The sequence below is a fragment of the Miniopterus natalensis genome, chromosome X (assembly GCF_054644295.1).
Source record: "Miniopterus natalensis isolate mMinNat1 chromosome X, mMinNat1.hap1, whole genome shotgun sequence".
NCBI classification, from domain to species: domain Eukaryota; kingdom Metazoa; phylum Chordata; class Mammalia; order Chiroptera; family Miniopteridae; genus Miniopterus; species Miniopterus natalensis.
Window position 1 is genome coordinate 67,979,978 of NC_142103.1, and position 17,873 is coordinate 67,997,850.

General features: G+C 48.0%; 1 protein-coding gene across 1 annotated transcript; it reads left to right on the top strand.

The window, feature by feature from the left end:
* The first annotated feature begins 590 nt into the window (after nt 1–590).
* On the top strand, nt 591–5,266 carry TMEM187 (transmembrane protein 187). The gene is made up of 2 exons (XM_016215136.2): nt 591–758; nt 4,173–5,266. The coding sequence occupies exon 2, from the start codon at nt 4,422–4,424 to the stop codon at nt 5,220–5,222; it is 801 nt and encodes a 266-aa protein (XP_016070622.2). The 5' UTR covers nt 591–758; nt 4,173–4,421; the 3' UTR covers nt 5,223–5,266.
* Nucleotides 5,267–17,873: the final 12,607 nt, after the last annotated feature.

A 17,873-nucleotide genomic window follows, 5' to 3' on the forward strand; every position in this document is an offset into this window, starting at 1 on the left:
GCCGTCCGCGGGCGTCAATAGCGACTTTCAGCACAAAACAAAGATGGCGGCTGCGGCATCTAAGGAATACCCGGATGAGAATGCCTCTGACGAGTTGGCCCCGCCCCCCCTGGGAACTGTCCCCCGGGTCGCTGAAGGGACACACGCCCGAGGAGCTGCTTTTAGCAGTGGGGACAGAGCACAGGTTGCTGATGGTGGCTAACGGAAGACATGAGTGTCGCGCCCTCCAGCCGGGCAGCGGACATTTTCCTGCTCCGTACACCCAGTGTCCGCCGAAGAGGCGGCCCGAGCCCCTAGCGGGGGGGGGGGGGGAGGCGGAGGCGTGGCGAGAGTGGGCGGTGACGCAGCCGGCTCCCAGGCTCCCAGGCCCGCCGGCTCCGCCCCCGGGAGCCGCCGCAGCTGCCACCGCCCGCGTCCCAGCGAATTTTGTGGGGCCGTGCGCCAAGGTGCCGCCGTTTGCTCGGCTGCCTCCGGTCTTGCCGGCCGCAGGGCAGACGGGCAAGTTGGCGGCGTTCGAGCCGAGCGGGCGCGGGACAGCTCCGTGTAGCCTCGCGTCACCTCGCGTCACCCCGCCCCATCCCGCCCGCTTCCCAGAGCCCGGCGTCCCGCCCGTTGCGCAGGCGCAAAACCTATTTTTCGGGTCCGCCCTTTTTAGAGATTTGAATTTCCCCCAGCTAAGTGAGAGAGACAAAATACCCGGATGGTGATCGGTGGCCTTTTCGCGCCAATACTGTGAGTTCTCACAACAACCTTGAGAGGTGGGTACTGACGTCTCCCCTGGGTTCCAAATGGGTTACAAATCTTGCAAGAGGCCGCCTGGGAGCTGCACTGCCTTGCTTCCCAGACGCAGGCTGTAGTGCAGGGGTCCTGTATCGGTGTCTGGGAGCTTGGAGTGACAACAGATGATTTTTTTCACTTTCTCTCATATTTATTTAGTCTTTATTTTCACCAGCCTCTAGCTGAAATACAGCTTTTCCCGCAATTATGAATGTAGGCCACAGAGCATTAGCCAGGTGATTTGTCACCAATGAAAATGACAGATCATTTCAGATTATATCGCTTTTGTTTTAGATATTCTGAAATTAACTAAATGACAGGACCTACTGGCAGGCAGAATAAGTACTTTGAAATTACTGTAGTTATTAAACCTGCCTGTAGATCCTGGAATTTAACCTATTAGTAAAGAAGCACATATATTAACATACCTCACATTTTCAAATACGTTTTAGTACTTGTCTTTTGACATATTAAATTTATGTTGTAATTCTGGTTTTCTTTATGCGGTTGGAAGCATTTGTTTGAAAAAGGCCAAAGAGGCCTCACCTGTATGGCGGTACTACCAACTGCCCTAAGTGACCTTGGCCATTCACCTCTCCTCTCTTGCCCCGAGTCCCTCCCTTGTAAAATAAGGAAGCTGAGCTGCTGGTTCCCAGGGGCCTTGCCCACACTCAAAGATTCTCTCCCCAGAGTTCAGGAATCCCTGTGGTTGCTCCAGGTTCTTTGGGCATTCAGGTGGCTCCGATTGACCTCACCGTTTGGGGATGTCCCACATTGCAGCCCTCGGACTGGCATCCCCTTATCTGCAGAAAGCAGCAAGGGTGATTAGGGTAGTCAGGGGTACAACAAGGAGTTGTCAAATGGTGGAGGCCAAAAAAGCCGCCACTGTGACAGATGATGGTGGCTCCTGCTTAAATGCATATCACCCCAGGAAGCAGGAGAATCTAAGGAACGTGTGTTAGCCCCTTAGCCAGGAGATGGTCATGCTTTGCAGGACTTCCCCAAAAGACCCCAGAACAGGGACCTGATGCTGTGGATCCTTCAACCTTTGTGTGCCAGGCGCTGGGAGAATCTGAAGAACTTTGTCCCGTAACAAGGGTCATGGCAGTTCAAGGGTACAGAGGAGCTAGGCCATAAAGCACCTAGCAGTGGTCTTCCTGGTGGAAGCTGGTTTGATTATATGTCACTTTCAGCTTGCACAAGGGCCCAAGTGGACTCTGCTGGGCTGGCTGGAGAGAAGAGTTACTTTCCATGTCCTTCCTGGACCTCCTTCTCTATCAAGTTGACAGTGTTTGATTCCTGTCCCTGGCTCTCCTCCCTGCTTGCTGGTAGATAGAAGGGTCAGGCTAGTTTGGGCTACATGGGACCCTAAAGGCCTGGCACTTCACTCCAGGGAGCCAGGCCCAGATGGGTGCAGAGAGGGATCCAAAGACACTAGGCAGGCCTTAGCTCCCATCCCAGCCAGAATTAGAAGCTGAATAGGGAAGCGCCTGAGAGGAAATGACAGCCTAGCTGGGGATGTGAGCAGGCTGGGTAGGGTGCAGGAGGGAAGAAAGACCAGTATCATTCCAGCTAGAAGACAGACTGGGCCTGGGGAGCTCTCAGGGCTACGTGGCGATAGCATTTTGATGTCTGGCCAAGAGGTCGGGATGGGATTGTGTGTGGAGTGAAGAGCCAGGCACTGAAGGGTGTTGACACAATCCAATTCAGGGGGTGTCTGAGGAATATACTATGGACTGCTGAGTGCAGACCATGTTAGCGGCCACCGTCCTGACAGTGGGAACCCCAGGGCAGGGGTGGCCTGGAGGATCCTTAGCCAGAAAGGAGGGGGCAGGAGGTGCCGACAGTGCCACATGCTGAGATGGAGACTTGTGATCATCCAGGAGATGCAGACTGAGGGTGAAGGCTTCCATTCACTTGTGGAAATGCTAAGCCTCGTGGTCGCCTTATGAGCAGACTCCCAGGCCAGGAAAGACAGTAGCAAGAAAGCTCAGCATGAGGCCCAGCAGCTCCCTCCCCAGGGAAGGCAGGGAGCCCCCATAGCCCGGCTGAGCAGTGAAGTGGCAAATGGGACCAATGAAGAGTAGGCACAGGGCAAGGGTGCCTGCTTGGTGCACGAATTGAATTGAATTGAAGTCGAGCAGCTCTTCAGTGAGCCCTGAAGGGAAAGCAGAGAATTAGCCTCTGTCCCGCCCCTTCAGGGCCTAAACTGCAGGAGGGGAGATAGACAGTCATGCCTCAAAAATAAATGGTGCTAAGTGGTCTGCATCTGTAAAAACTCACCTAATTTACACAAGGACTCTGTGGAGAGGTATTGGTAGCATCCCCATTGTACAGGTATGCAAACTGAATCCCAGAATGGTTAAGACCCAAGGTCACACAGTTAGTAGGTAGGGGACACAGACAGTCCTCTTCTGCATGCCTGCCTGCCTGCTGTTTTGGCTTTGAGTCATTTTCAGAGCTTTAAACCTCTTCTTTCTTCTTCAATACATTTCTAGGCTACTAGGCCAACTCACCCCACAGCTGGCCCCAAAGCAGTTGACGGTCAATGATAAGTCTACGTTGTTTTTAAATTGTTTGTCTGCTGGCCCTCACTAGGTAGCTCAGTTGGTTAGAGCATCTTCCCAATACGCCAGGGTTGCGGGTTGGATCTTGGTTAGGGCACATACAAGAAGCAACCAGTGAATGCATAAATAAGTGGAACAACAAATCGATGTATGTATGTGTGTCTCCCCCCTCCTCTCTCTAAAATAAATAAAAGTCAATAAATAAATTATTTGCTTCTTTGACTGCAGGAAATGGAAAGTTTTATAGTGAGACAGGAAAGAAGGTGATTTGCAGATGGTCTAGGACTTCTGGGGAGGGCAGGAGGGCGAGCCAGGGTAGCAGGCCTGGAGGAAAGCTCATTGTGCTGCCTGACCTCACACCCAAGCAGCAGAGGAGAGGTGCTCCTCCTCCTCCTCCCCCTCTTCCCCCTCCTCTAGCACCACACCATCTCTTGCCTGGGATTCCAGAACTCAGACCACAGCTAATGGTCTCTTGTTCAACTGGGTATTTGGTTAAAAGGGTTTTGGGGCTAGCTTGGAAACGTCCACATTTATAACACTGCTGAAGTGGGAAAACCCGTCTGAGTTGTACGAACAGATCTAGGAAATGTTGGAGTCTCTAAATACAGTGGCTCTAAGGGAACTAGGGCAGGGAGCAGGATTTTTATAGTCCACAATGAGAGAAGAACAGCATAGGTGTCAGGAGAGGCACGAAATGCCTAGGCAAGAGAGGATTCTAGGGGCTTCTAATGAAAACTGTTGGCGGATCCTGATGCTGAGAGTCGACAAGATGGAGGCTCTTTTTTGGATGGTTTTCTTTCTAACCACATTCTTTTTCTAACCACAAAGGAAAAAGGCAGACCAGTCCTCCACTCGTGCCAGCCAATCAGCAGAACCCCCACCTTCCTCTGGCCTGCCACCGCCACTCCCGGGCAAGGTTGTAGCATCTGCATCGGAAATCACGGGACGTCTTCCTGCTGGCTCAGCTGGGAGGCAGAGAAGTGTTTTGCAAAAGCTGTTTATCTGAATTCTGAAATAACGGCGAAGGCTCTGCCACTCTTTTAAGCTCTCTGCCTCAAGTCACAGCTAGGGTTCCAGATGAAGCCCAAGTCAGGGCAGGCCCTCTGCCATGTGGCCGTGGCCAGCTGCCTCTGCATGGCCACTGTCTACACGGGTGTTTTTGAAAGCGTCTTTGTCGAAGTGGGCTATGAGCACTATGCGGAAGCCCCAGTAGCCAGCCTCCCCACCTTCCTAGCCATGCCCTTCAACTCGCTTATTAACTTGGCCTATGTGCTCCTGGGAGTATACTGGCTACAGAGAAGTGTTAGTGCCCCAGGGCACCCCAGTGAGGCGCAGCGGGCTTGTTACCTGAAGGATGTCTTTGCTGGCATGGCCCTGGTCTACGGCCCCGTGCAGTGGCTGCGGATTGGACTGCAGACACACCCCGCTGCTGTGCTCGACCAGTGGTTCACCTTACCCATCTTTGCATGGCCAGTGGCCTGGTGCCTCTACCTAGACAGGGGCTGGGAGCCCTGCCTGCTCCTAGCCATCGAGTGCCTCTCGCTGTTCAGTTATGGCCTTGCCTTGCTGCACCCCTGTGGGTTTGAGGTCGCCCTGGGTTTGCACATTGCTGCTGCCATGAGCCAGGCCCTGCGTGTCCACAGGCGCTACGGCAGCAATTGCTCAGGAGTGTACTTGGTTCTGGGAGTAGTATCCTGCCTGGGCTTTGTGATCCTCAAGCTGTGTGACCATCAGCTAGCCCGGTGGCATCTCTTCCAGCGGCTTACAGGCCACTTTTGGTCCAAAGTCTGTGATGTGCTTCAGTTCCACTTTGCATTCTTATTTTTGACAAATTTAAACACTTGCCAGAGACTCCCTCTTGAGGGGAAGATGCATTAAAGTATGGAAAGAAGCTACTTAACAGATGCTGACCCCCCAGTGTCAAAATGGACAATCAGATGACATTTTGTCCACAGTGTTAAATTTCCTGGGTGTGATAAGATGATTATTACATGGGAGACTGTCCTTTCCTTCAAAGTTATGGGCTTCAGTATTTAGGAGTGAAATGTTTTACCCTATTATACCATCCTTGTAACTTTTCTGTAGTTTGAAATTTTTCAAAATAAAATATTGGGGGAAATGACCCCAAGAAATCCCTGACACTCAAAGTTGGAGAAAGAATGGTTGTTTGCAATAACTTCAGGATGTGGGTTATAAGTGCGGGCTGATGACAGTGGGGTAGGGGAGCTTCTGGCCAGTGCACCAGGCCAAGCAGTGGGGTTATCAGTGAGTGTTCCCAGAGGTGAGGGGTCAGGGAGAGTGAGTCACATGAAATACGTGCCCGGCAGACTGATAGGGAAGTCAGAAGATCAGAGCATTAACTCACCATAACACCTTAACTGCCAAGCTAGCAGCAGGTCACATGGAAGCCACGTCATTTCATATCCTCTGTGGAACAAGGCAGGGTGCAGTGCGTCTAGATGAAGAAACAAATGTTAAAAATGGAATTCTCGCCTTAGTTGGTTTGGCTCAGTGGTTAGAGTGTCGACCCATGGACTGAAGGGTCCCGGGTTTGATTCTGGCCAAGGGCACGTACCTCGGTTGCAGGCTCAATCCCCGGCCCTGGTCGGGGCATGTGTGGGAGGCAACCAATTGATGTGTCTCTCTCACATTGATATCTCTCTCTCCCTCTCTCTCTCTCTCTCTCTCTCTCTGCCTTCCACTCTGAAAAGCAATGGAAAAAATATCCTTGGGTGAGGATTAAAACAATAATAAAAAGTAGAATTCTCTGCAGAATGTTGCTAGATGGGTCCACCCTCAGAGCCAGGGTGTATCTTAGATGTCCACAGAGCAGCGATTTTCAACCTCTCATCTCACGGCACACATAAACTAATTACTAAAATTCTTCGGCACACCAAAAAATATATTTTTTGCTGATCTGACAAAAAGAAATAGGTATAGTTTTGATTCATTCACACCAGAAGGCTATTGTGTTAGCTATTGTCATTTTTTTTTTTTTTTTTGACAGTCTAAGGGAAAAGAGGTCAGCGCCCCTGACAAAAATAGTTTTAAAAATCCTTGTGGCACACAGGTTGAAAATCCCTGCCTTAGAGGCTAGGGTTACTGAAAGTGTCATGTCTGTAGCCATTGGAGAGACCGAGAGCATGATCTGAGCAATCCCCATATGCCAGTCACCCCAAGTCCTTAGGAGCCATGATTTCCTTATGGCATCTCAGGGCAGGTCCCTGGAGTTGGCATCTTTAAACCCCTCAGCATGCTTCTCATGATATGACAGTGTTTGAACCAGCGAGCCTGGGGGTCATGATGCTGGAGCTGAAGAGATGCTGAGGATCCTGCCTTTGAGCTGCCCCCTGCAGACCCCCAGAGACCATCACCCCTCCCCCCCGCATTCTTTCTCTTTGCTTGTTAATGGGTTCTTTAGATGCCTGTTTCATCTTCTGTCACCTGAAAAGCCTCTGGTGTTTAAAGACAAAGGTGAGGGCAGAGAAAAGAGGCCCTGTCCCTGTCAAATGGCACTCAGAACTGGATGCCTATTAGCTCAGTGCCCCCTGAGACCTCTCTCCCTAGAGCCTCTCGGGTTGGCATGTGGACCATTGCTACCGAGATGCTTTTGAAACTGGGTACCTGGGTCAAATGATCTCTCCTAGCTGGGCACATCTAAAATGGATGGTGAGTCTCAACCACGCTGTCACCTGAAGAACCCAGCAGGTGAGAGCCCGTGAGCATTGCCTCCGCTTAGATGCCTGTGACAACCAGCCTCTATCCCTCCCTCAAGGCCTGGGTATATGGTGAACCCGTGCCCAGGACTTGGGGGCCCGAGGCAGAGCATGTCAGCAGGTGAAGAGCAGAGGCAGCATTTGCTTGGGGAAACAGCTTTATTCCATTACAATTGTCTCGAAGGCTCTATATGCCCTAGAAGAGGAAAAAGACTATGGGTGTCTCTAGAGAGGCTGCCCTTATCTCAAAGAGGCCAGAGGGAGGGAGAGGGGGTGGCTCAGTTAGAGATGGAGGTAGGAGGGTGGAGGAATGAAGGGAGCAGGCTCTTCACCTAGTATCTGGGTGATTTCCCCCCCCCCCCCTTTTGCTATTTTTCTCTTAGTAGCTGCTTACTTGACTGACAGAGTGGATCCACTGAGAATTGTTTGGGACTTTGCATAGTCTTGCTCATTCCACACCTTTGAACCACAAGCACCAATAACTTATTTTATTTCTACCAACACTTAATAAATAACCCTGAGAACCTCCTGGTTTTCATTCCACTCCTGTGCCAGGCTGGGCCCCCACAGGGAGCAGGTGGTACTCTCAGATTAGGGTGACTCAGGATGGTTTCATGGAGAACTAGCGCGCCACTTGCCTGGGGGGCAGAGCACAGGGACCTTACTTGGCGTGGGGAGACCCTGGGGAGGGCAACCTCCACCCAAAGGACTCCTGTGGAAGAGACACCTAGAGTGGGGCAGAGGCCTCCAGAAGCCCAACCCCACTCTCCTGCAGGGGCTCTCATCCAGGGTTGTCAGATTAAACGCAGGACAACGGATAATGTTTTAGTACTAGTGTGTCCAAAATACCGTGAGATGTGCTTGTATTGAAAAATTATTCATTGTTATCTGAAATTCAGATGGAATTGGGCATGTGTTTTTTATTTGCTAAATCAGATAACTGTACATTGAACTACCCAATTAAAGCCAGAGACCTAGAACTTTTTCTTTCTGCCCCATTTTTTAAAATGTATATCTTTATTGATTTCAGGGAGAGGAAGGGAGAGAGAGGGAGAGAGAAACATCAATGATGAGAGAGAGTCATTGATTGGCTGCCTCCTGCACGCCTCGCCCCCCCCCCCCCCCCCCCCCCCCCCCGCTGGGGATCGAGCCCTCAACCCCAGCATGTGCCCTGACCAGGAATAGAACTGCATTCCCCTGGATCCTAGGTCGATGCTCAACTGCTGAGCCACGTCCCATTTTTGATCAGTGTTTCTCAGTGGCCAACATTAGCTATGCACCTTCCTGGTCCCCTCCAGCCCTGGCTTCTGGGGCCGAGACCACACACCACCTCATCCCTGCCCTGGGGTTTGAGGGTATCAGCAATGTTTGAGACCCTAGTAGGGGTGGGGAACCTTTTTTCTGCCAAGGGCCACTTGGATACTTATAACATCATTCAAGGGCCATACAGAATTATCAATTTAAAAATTAGCTATGAAAAAAGCTCCTAGATTTTTTGAATTTCGAGTCCCGCCTGCAGCTGCTTTGGCAGGGCCAGACCAAATGATTTCACGGGGGTACATGGCCCACGGGCCAGATGTTCCCCACCCCTGCTAAAGGAAGGAGGCTGATAGCTATGCCCCCATCAGGCTCTGCTCTAAGAAGGCCTTCTTCTTGCCCCTCCCTGTTCGTTTATCTTTTGTTGCTCCTATCATCTGCTACATCTTACACCCCCACGCCCCCACACAGCACAGCTGAGAAGCCAATGGTTACCAAATGGGCCCTCTCCCCACATTTGGCCTAACGGTTTAGAGGTTCCAAAGCTGGGAGGAATCTTAGAAACCATCTGCACCAACCCCCACATTTCACAGAAACTGAAACTCTAGAAGTTTGACTTCGCTGCAAATTACAACGCTGAGCAACCCAGGCATCCCCCTCCTGGCCCTGTGTTGCTCTCACTCCCTGTAAGATGTGGCAATAGTGTTGCCACGTAGCCTCTTCCTAGCCTTGCCATACCATGGCCCAAAGATTTGCCCCCCAGTAAAAATAGCTGTGTTGGTTTTGCTCTAATTGTGTAGGTAACACAAGCTCATGTTGGTGGTGGAGGTGGGGTACGACAAGCCCCCTGAGAGGACTGTCAGGAATTTGGTGGCTCCACTCTGGGAAACACATTCCCATGCACTTGCTCTCCCCGCTTCACAGTGATGGACACAGATGCTGCCCCGGGCCCCATTGGGCTTCCGTTACGCTCCAACTACCTCACCCTGTCCTTGTACAGTGCACCGATTCCCTGCTAGAAAGTTCGCAGTGCCCCTCTGTGCCCTGGAGCTCGCCTTTTTCCGGGTCAGTCCCAGGAGTGAGATTTAAGGGCACGTGGGTTTTAAATCCCTGGGTTGCTTTTCCCACTGACGCTCATGATAAACATTTCTACCAGTGATGAGAGAGGGCTCCGTGGGCCCCCACTCACCAGCAGGTGTTAGCACGCTTTTTCATTTTGTGCCAATCTGATGGGAGTGAACCGAGATCTCACTGTGACTCTAACTCCTGCCTCCTCCACACACGTGCACACACACATGCACAACTGGTGCTTGTGCATTTGTCTGTTGGAAGTTTGTGCTTGTTCTTCTGGAAGTTGCTTGTTTATATCTTTCCTCATTCTTCTCAAAGTGCAGAAGCTCTTTTTATATTGTAAATATTAACCATTCATCTGTCATACAGGTGATAAATACATTTTCTTAATCTATGGTTTGTCTTTTGACTTACCATGTTTGTTTATTTTTTTTTAATTGATTTCAGAGAGAGGAAGGGAGGGGGAGCGAGAGATAGAAACTTCAATGATGAGAGTGCCATTGATTGGCTGCCTCCTGCAGGCCCCCTACTGGGGATCGAGCCCGCAACCCAGGCATGTACCCTGACCGGGAATCGAACCATGATCTCCTGCTTCATAGGTTGAAGCTCAAACACTGAGCCACGCTGGCCAGGCTGTCTTTTGACTTTGTGGGTATCCTAAAGCAACATGCTTGAAGATTGATGTAGTCACATATGTCTATATGTTTATCTTATCTTTTTTTGTTAATCCTCACCTGAGGATATTGTCTCTACTGATTTTTTAGAGAAAGTAGAAGGGGGAGGAAGAGAGAGAGAGAGAAACATCACATTGATGTGAGAGAGACATATCAATTGATTGCCTCCTGTATGAGCCCCGACCTGGGCTGGGGATCAAAACTGCAACCCAGGTAGCATGCCCTTGACTGGGAATCAAACCTGAGACCCTTCAGTACGTGGGCCGATGCTCTAACCACTGAGCCACGCTGGCCAGGGCTATATGTCTATCTTTTCCTTCATAGTTTTTGGGTTTCTAGTCTTGCTTAAAACAGTTTTCTGGTTGTCCAGATTATACTAGTATACACATCAGCAAGCTTTGTCAAATCTTAACATCTCTTATAGCTGCTTTAGATCTTTTTCATGATAAAAATTTATTAGTACTTTTTCTTTAAATTTTTAATATTTTTTAACTGACTGGGAATCGAACCGGCAACCTTTTGGCGTACAGGATGATGCTCTTACCAACTGAGCCACCCAGCCAGGGGTATGATAAAAATTTAATTATAAAAATATTGCCCTGGCCGGTGTGGCTCGGTTGGTTGGATGTCATCCCGTACACCAAAGGTTGCTGGTTCAGTTCCTGCAGGGCACATGCCCAGGTTGCAGGTTTGGTCCTGATTGGGGCACATGCAGAAGGCAGCCGATCGATGTTTCTCTCTCTCTCTCTCTCTCTCTTCCTCTCTTTCTAAAAATCAATTTTTAAAAAATTTAAAGTATTAAAAACAATAATTATCATAAAAATAGATAAAATTTACATTTAGAAATAAAACAGATAACCAAAGAATTTATATGGGGGGAAAGGGGGACATCTGTAATAGTTTCAACAATAAAGATAAATTTTTAAAAAATAAAATAGAACAGCTGTCCTCATCGTCAGCATGGTGGTTTACCAAAGCGCCGTCCACTGGCGCACTTAGTGATCATATGTAATTGAAGAGAGGAAATTCCCAAACCTTGTGTGAGATGTTTCATTGCACCCTGGGAGAGCAATGGATATTTTGTTTCTCTGCAGTTAAAATTGAACCCTCCAGTTTGGAGGTGGGCCCTTTGGGAGGTGGTTAGGCCATGAGGGTGGAGCCCTCATGAATGGGATTAGTGCCCTTTATAAAGGAGACCCCAGAACTCTCTCATTCCTCTGACATGTGAGGACTCACTGGAAAGACAGCATCTATGAACCAGGAAGCAGACTCTCCCCAGGACACTGAATCTGCCAGCACCCTGATATTGGACTTCCCAGCCTCCAGAACTGTGAGAAATAAAGTTCCGCTGCATTGAAAAAAAAAAAATTGAACCATCCAACAGGCAAAGCATTTCCTTCTCACCTTTTTAAAGGTCTCCAAGAGTAGAAATCTTTGGATAAATATCAACTAAGTGATTTGTGTCCTCAAGCAAGCCCCCTAATAGCCATTTGATTAGGGAACACCTCTTCCCCTGCTAAGTGGATGCTTGGGTCACATTTTTCTCAGCCCCAATATGTTTGTGCAATCCCCTTGCTGTTGCTAAGACAAGCAGTCTTCGTCCTAGGTGCCCCTTGAGTCCCTGCTGCCTCTCTGGTAAGTGACCTGGTAGCTGTTGAGCCACATGGCTGAGCAAGGGGCTGGCTGATTGCCAGGGCCTGCTGTGGGTCCGGAGGGTTATGTTGCTATTTGCAGCTTGGGCCAAGGTAGCACAGCAGGTCCTTCTAACCATTTTCATGCTTTTCTAGTCTTTTTTTTTTTTCCTGTTTCCCGCCTTTCACTTTGATCTTTGCCTTCTGCTTCTCTTCAGAACTGCTAACTTCTGGTTTTACTTCTGCCTCTTCTTTCTCTGCCCCGCCTAACTTCCACCGGGGCCTCCCCCAGGGTGTGTGTACCACCACCTTCTCAGCTGGCACAAGCCTCTTCCTTTGAAAGACATGAAACCTAACAGACTGAGTTGGAGTCCCATCTCTGCCCTCCTGCCCCAGAGGTAACCACCATCCGGAGTTGGGTATACTCTGCTCCCCGGCATGCCCTCCTGCCTTTCTGACGAGTGGGCATGTGTAACCAGCAATATATACTACTGTCTTGCACGTGTTGCAACTTTCTATAAGTGCACCACAAGGTCCAGTTCCTTCTCCCACTGGCTGCAGGACCTGATTGGTGAGAGTTTTTCCCTAGGTCTCCTGGGGTGCCCCTCTGGGTATTTCGTCCTTTGATGCAGCCTCTCTGCTATGTGTGAGCACTTTGCAAGGCAATGTGCTTGTGTGCAGCACAGCTACACTTTAACTTGACTGGAAGTTGCCAAATCCCTTGCCAAAGTGGTTGCTGAAATTACCGCCCACCAGATTTCCCACTGCTCCACGGCATTGCCAGTACTTGGTACTGTTAGAGGATTTACTATCTGTCGATCTGATGGGGGCGAGGTAGAATTTCATTTCCTTCTTGTTTGCCTTTCCTGGTTTAAAAGTGAGGTTGCCTGAAAAAAAAGAAACATAGAATTAACATGATCTAGCAATTCCACTTCTGGGTACATGCCCCAAAGAATTGGAAGCAGGGTTTCTAAGAGATATACACACCCATGTTCATAGAAATATTATTCACATTATCCAAAAGGTCTATCGACAGAGGAATGAATGTGCAAAACAGTGGAAAATTATTCAGCCTTAAAAAGGAAGGAAATTCTGACATATGCTACAACATGGATGAACCTTGAGGATATGATGCTAAGTGAAACTAGCAAGTCACAATAGACAAATACTGTGTGATTCCACTTGTATGAGGTCCCTAGAGTTGTCAAACTCATAGAGACAGGGTTTCAGTGGGGGGAGATGGAAAAGTTCTGGAGATAAATCGTGGTGATGGCTGCGCAAAATATGAATGGGCTTAATGCCACAAAGCTGTGCATTTAAAAACTGTTCAAATGGTAAATTTTATGTTATCTGAATTTAACCACTTTTTTTTCTTTTTAAAGTCAACATTGGTCTCTGCAGTTCAGTACGTAGGAGGCTTTGGGTGAGTTTCATAAGCTCTTTGTGCCTCGGTTTCCTCTCTCTTTAACAGCAACCCTCTCCTGTGGTGTGGGGTGGTTGTGAGGATTAGACAGGGTAACGCATGAAGGCGGCTCAGGCTCTTCATATAATGAGGTGTCGGTACTGTCAGCGCTTCTCAGCCTTGCTCTGCCTTCTTATGGCTGCATTATGGACGAGGAGACACAAATCATTCTGGCGATGAACCATCACTGAGGGCTTACTGTTGAGGAAAGTGAGTTTAAAGAAGTTGAATGAGCTTCAAGTTCACTGGAGGTAGGAAGTGGCCAAGGTGGCCCTGGCCACTTCCCTCCCTTGCTCTTGGCTGCTACTTTGTTGCTTGTAACTGGAGCCTTTGCCACTAAGACTTGGGATCTAAATTTCATTTTGAAAAGGCATTTTTAAAATTGAGATATAAATTATATACCATAGTTTTACCCTTTTAAAGTGTACATTTCAGTGGTTGTTAGTATATTCACAGGGCTGTGCCACCATCATCACTATCTAATTCCAGAACATTTGCATTAACCCAAAAAGAAACCCTGGCCCCATAAGCATTCATTCCCCATCCCCCTCCCTCCAGCTCCTGGCACTCACTGACCCACTTTCTATGGATTTGCCTCTTCTTGACATTTCACATAAATGGACTTTTGTGCCTGCCTTCTTTCACTCAGCATATTTTCAAGGTTGGTCCATGTGATCATGTGTCAGGACTCTATCCCTCTTTATGGCTGTGTAGCATGCCACTGCATCGATAGACCACATACTGTTTCCCAGTCATCAGCTCATGGATGCTTGGGTCACTTCTACCTTTTGGCCACTGTGAGTAATGCTGCTGTGAGCATTTGTGTACAAGTCTAAGTAGGGACAGATATTTTCCTTTGTCTTGGTTATATAGCTGGGCATGGAAATGTGGGGACACTTGCTAACTCTGTGTTTAATCCTGTGAGGAGCCGCCACACTGTTTCCCACAGCAGCCGCACCATTTCACACTCCCACCAGCAATACACAGGATTCCAATTCCTCCACATCCTCACCACCCCTTCTTATTAATGTTTGATTATAGCCATCCCAGTGGGTGTGAAGGTGATATCTTATGGCTGGAAAGTACAATCTTAATTTTCAAAAGTCTTTCGTCAAGAACACAATAGCACTTACACTTGGATGTGTCACGGGTCAAGTGTAGACACAGGAGACCATGGTGCCCGGCCCCTCTTCTCAGCTTCACCAGAGAGCAACCTGCCCTTGCCAGGCGAGCCATTCAGAAATGTTTACCATCTAAAACTTTTCATCTTTGCTATTCAGATGGGCTCCCCCCCACCCTGCATATTGTTCTTTATATTGTACAAACCAAACAGGTGGAGGAGCTGAGCCTAGAACACGGACAATGAGCTGAGCCAGTCCCACTACAGGCTTCTGTGAGGACAGACATAACAAATGACAGATGTCACCTCTGAGAGGACTTTAGATCAGGGGACTGTCAGAGATTACAGAGATTATCATATTGTATCAAAACTACAACCTCCAGCTTGGCCGGTGTGGCTCAGCAGTTGAACATCAACCTAGGATCCAGGGGATTGTGGTTCAATTCCCGGTCAGGGCATGTGCCTGGGTTGCGGGCTCGATCCCCAGTCGAGGCTGCAGGAGGCAGCCGATCAATGACTCTCTCTCATCATTGATATTTCAACTCTCTCTCCGTATCCTTTCCTCTCTCTGAAATCGATAAGGATATATTTTTAAAACATAATAATAAAAAAATAAAGATATATTTAAAAAAATTACAACCTCCACACTTATGCTGTTGATTAGAGACACTTAAAACATGTCTGCAGAAAAGTTACATGTGAAAGAATGAGAAAAAAGGCATACTAGGAACCTACTAACCAAGAGAGAGCTGGCATAGTTATATTAGTATCAGACGAAATAGACTTTGGGGTAAAACAAGAACATTTTAGGAATAAAGTTAAAATAGGTTTAAAATGTATAAAGCAAAAATCGACAGAACTCCAGGAAGAAATAGATCTAGCATCATAGAAGGAGGTTATTATGGGTTTCCCTCGGAGATATTTAAGTCAAGCAGACAACAGTTCTGTGAAGATACAGAAAGTGTGAACAAGCCTATGACTAAGGTTCTCTCTGATGGGCTGGTGTCCTCCCAGGTCACCCCACATCCACAAGTGGCATCTAAAGACAGTAGTAGCATCCTAGCTGTAAAGCAAGAAGCAAGGAAGTTGGAAGACTTGGTGTCAGACCACATTGTTGGAGCACACTGCAATGCAATTGGGTTCCAAGTCAATAACGTACAGGTACACATGCTTATGTGTGCCTGCTCACACACACATAATTGCCATTCATTGCAAAGTTTTAAAAATCATAATGAGAATTTTATTTTATTTTATTTAAAATATATATCTTTATTGATTTCAGAGAGAGGAAGGGAGAGGGAGAGGGAGAGTTGAAACATCAGTGATGAGAGAGTCATTGATCGGCCGCCTCCTGCACGCCCCCGACTGGGGATCGACGCAACCCGGGCCTGTGCCCCAACCGGGAATCGAACCGTAATCTCCTGGATCCTAGGTCGATGCTCAACCGCTGAGCCACACCCGGCCAGGCCATAATGAGAATTTTAAAAATACTTAGAACTAGCCCTAGCAGGTTTTGCTCAGTGGTTAGAGCATTTGCCCATGGACTGAAGGGTCCTGGGTTCAGTTCTCTCCAAAGGCCCATACCTCGGTTGCAGGCTCATTCCCACCGCCGTCAGGGCATGTGCGTCTTTCACGTCAATGTTTCTCCCTCTCTCTCCCTTCCACTCTCTCTGAAACACAATGGGAAAAATATCCTTGGGTGAGGATTTGGAAAAACAACAACTTAGAACTACATTAATAAAAATAACTACAGCCCAGCCATTGAGACTCAGTGGTTGAGCATCAACCTATGAACCGGGAGGTCATGGTTCAATTCCTGGTCAGGGCACATTTCCAGGTTGCGGGCTTGATCCCCAGTAAGGGCTGTGCAGGAGGCGGCCGATCAATGACTCTCATTGTTGTTTCTCTCTCTCTCCCTCTCCCTTCCTCTCTCTGAAATTAATAAAGATATATTTAAAAAATTAAAATAAAAAATAACTACATAAGACTGGTGGGTAATACTGAAAGTGGCACTTAAAGTGAAATTTACAGCTTTAGAAGTTCACATATTTAAATTATTTTTTATTGAGCCAAAGCTTGTTAAGCGTATACCTTGAACTTTCCCTACATAGGCAGTGGAGTTTCCACCAAACCAACCCTGAAAGGTAAATACTATTGTGACCTCTATCACTACAGAGTGGTCTTGTATGTTCTAGAACTTCATAGAAATGGAAGCATAGAACACATTGTATGACATTCATACACATATCAGCACATTCCTTCCATTTTATCGCTGAGTAGTATTCCATGCTACAGACATATGACAGCTTTGTTTATGTTTGTCTGTTGATGGGTATTTGCTTTGTTTCTAGTTCTTGGCTAATATAAATAAAGGTGCTACGGACACTCATGTACAAACAAGTTTTTTATGGACATATGCATTAATTTCTCTTTGAAATTATGAACCTATTTTGAAATTATGAACCAAATTTCTCTTTGAATTCATAAACCTATGAGGTGGAATTGCTTGCTTAGGGTAGGTGAAGTTCCGGTTCCTAAGAAACTGCCCAATAATTATCCAAAGTGGTTGCCCCAGTTTCCATTTCCTCTGGCTCAACATCCTCGTCAGCACTGGGCATGACCAGTCTTTTTAGTGTTAATCATTCTGGGGTATGTGTATAGCTATCTTGTTGAGGCTTTATCTTGCATTTCCCCATGACTAATGAGGTTGCACATCTCTTTGTTGGCATCTGTCCTAGTGGGGAGAGCAGGAGGCGGGCAGAAGAGTGGGAGGAGGTGAGGGAGTGGGGGGTGGTGAGAGGAAGGGAGTGGGTATGAAGAGAGGGGGAGGGAAGGTGGGAGGAGTGGCAAAGTTCCACTGGGAGAAGCATTGGGGCCCTTCTTTTGAACCACTATAACCCAGTGAGGTGGGTTCTGGGTCTGAGAGGTGATTTTAAGTGACAAGCTGGGAGGGACCCTGTCACTGCTATGGTCTGAAGGGTTTTAAGACACATTGGGTCCCACAGTGGGAACTGATATTGCCAAAACTGATCCCAGAAGAAAGAGATCAGCTGAGCAGAGAAGAAAATGGGTTGTCAGACAGACACCCCTGCCACAGCCTCAGGCCTCAGATGAGTTCTTTCTGGCCTTTCAGACATGGGTAGTTCCAGTGTGTAAAAGAGGCAAAGAAATGTGTTTCATGACATTTGAAGAGCCTTCTTCTCCTAGGGAACATTAGTGCCACAAAGACAGCACGCGTCTCAGTCACTGCTCTGCTCCAAGAGTCCAGAGCCACGTCTGCTGACTGAATGAATCTGGTTTCCAAACTTGTAGAAGATCATTCACCCACAAACACACCACAAAGAAAACTGCAGGTCATTATCACTGATAAAAATCAATGCACATTTCGAACATTAAAAATTACCTGTATAAAACAATTAGCTAGCCCTGGCTAGTGTGGCTCAGTCGGTGGAGCGTTGTCCAGTGCACTGAAAGGCTGCTGGTTTGACTCCAGGTCAGGGCACACACCTGGGTGGTGGGTTAGATCCCCAGTCAGGGTGTGGGCGGAGGCAATTGATCGATGTTTCTCACATCGATGTTTCTCTCTCCCTCTCCCTTC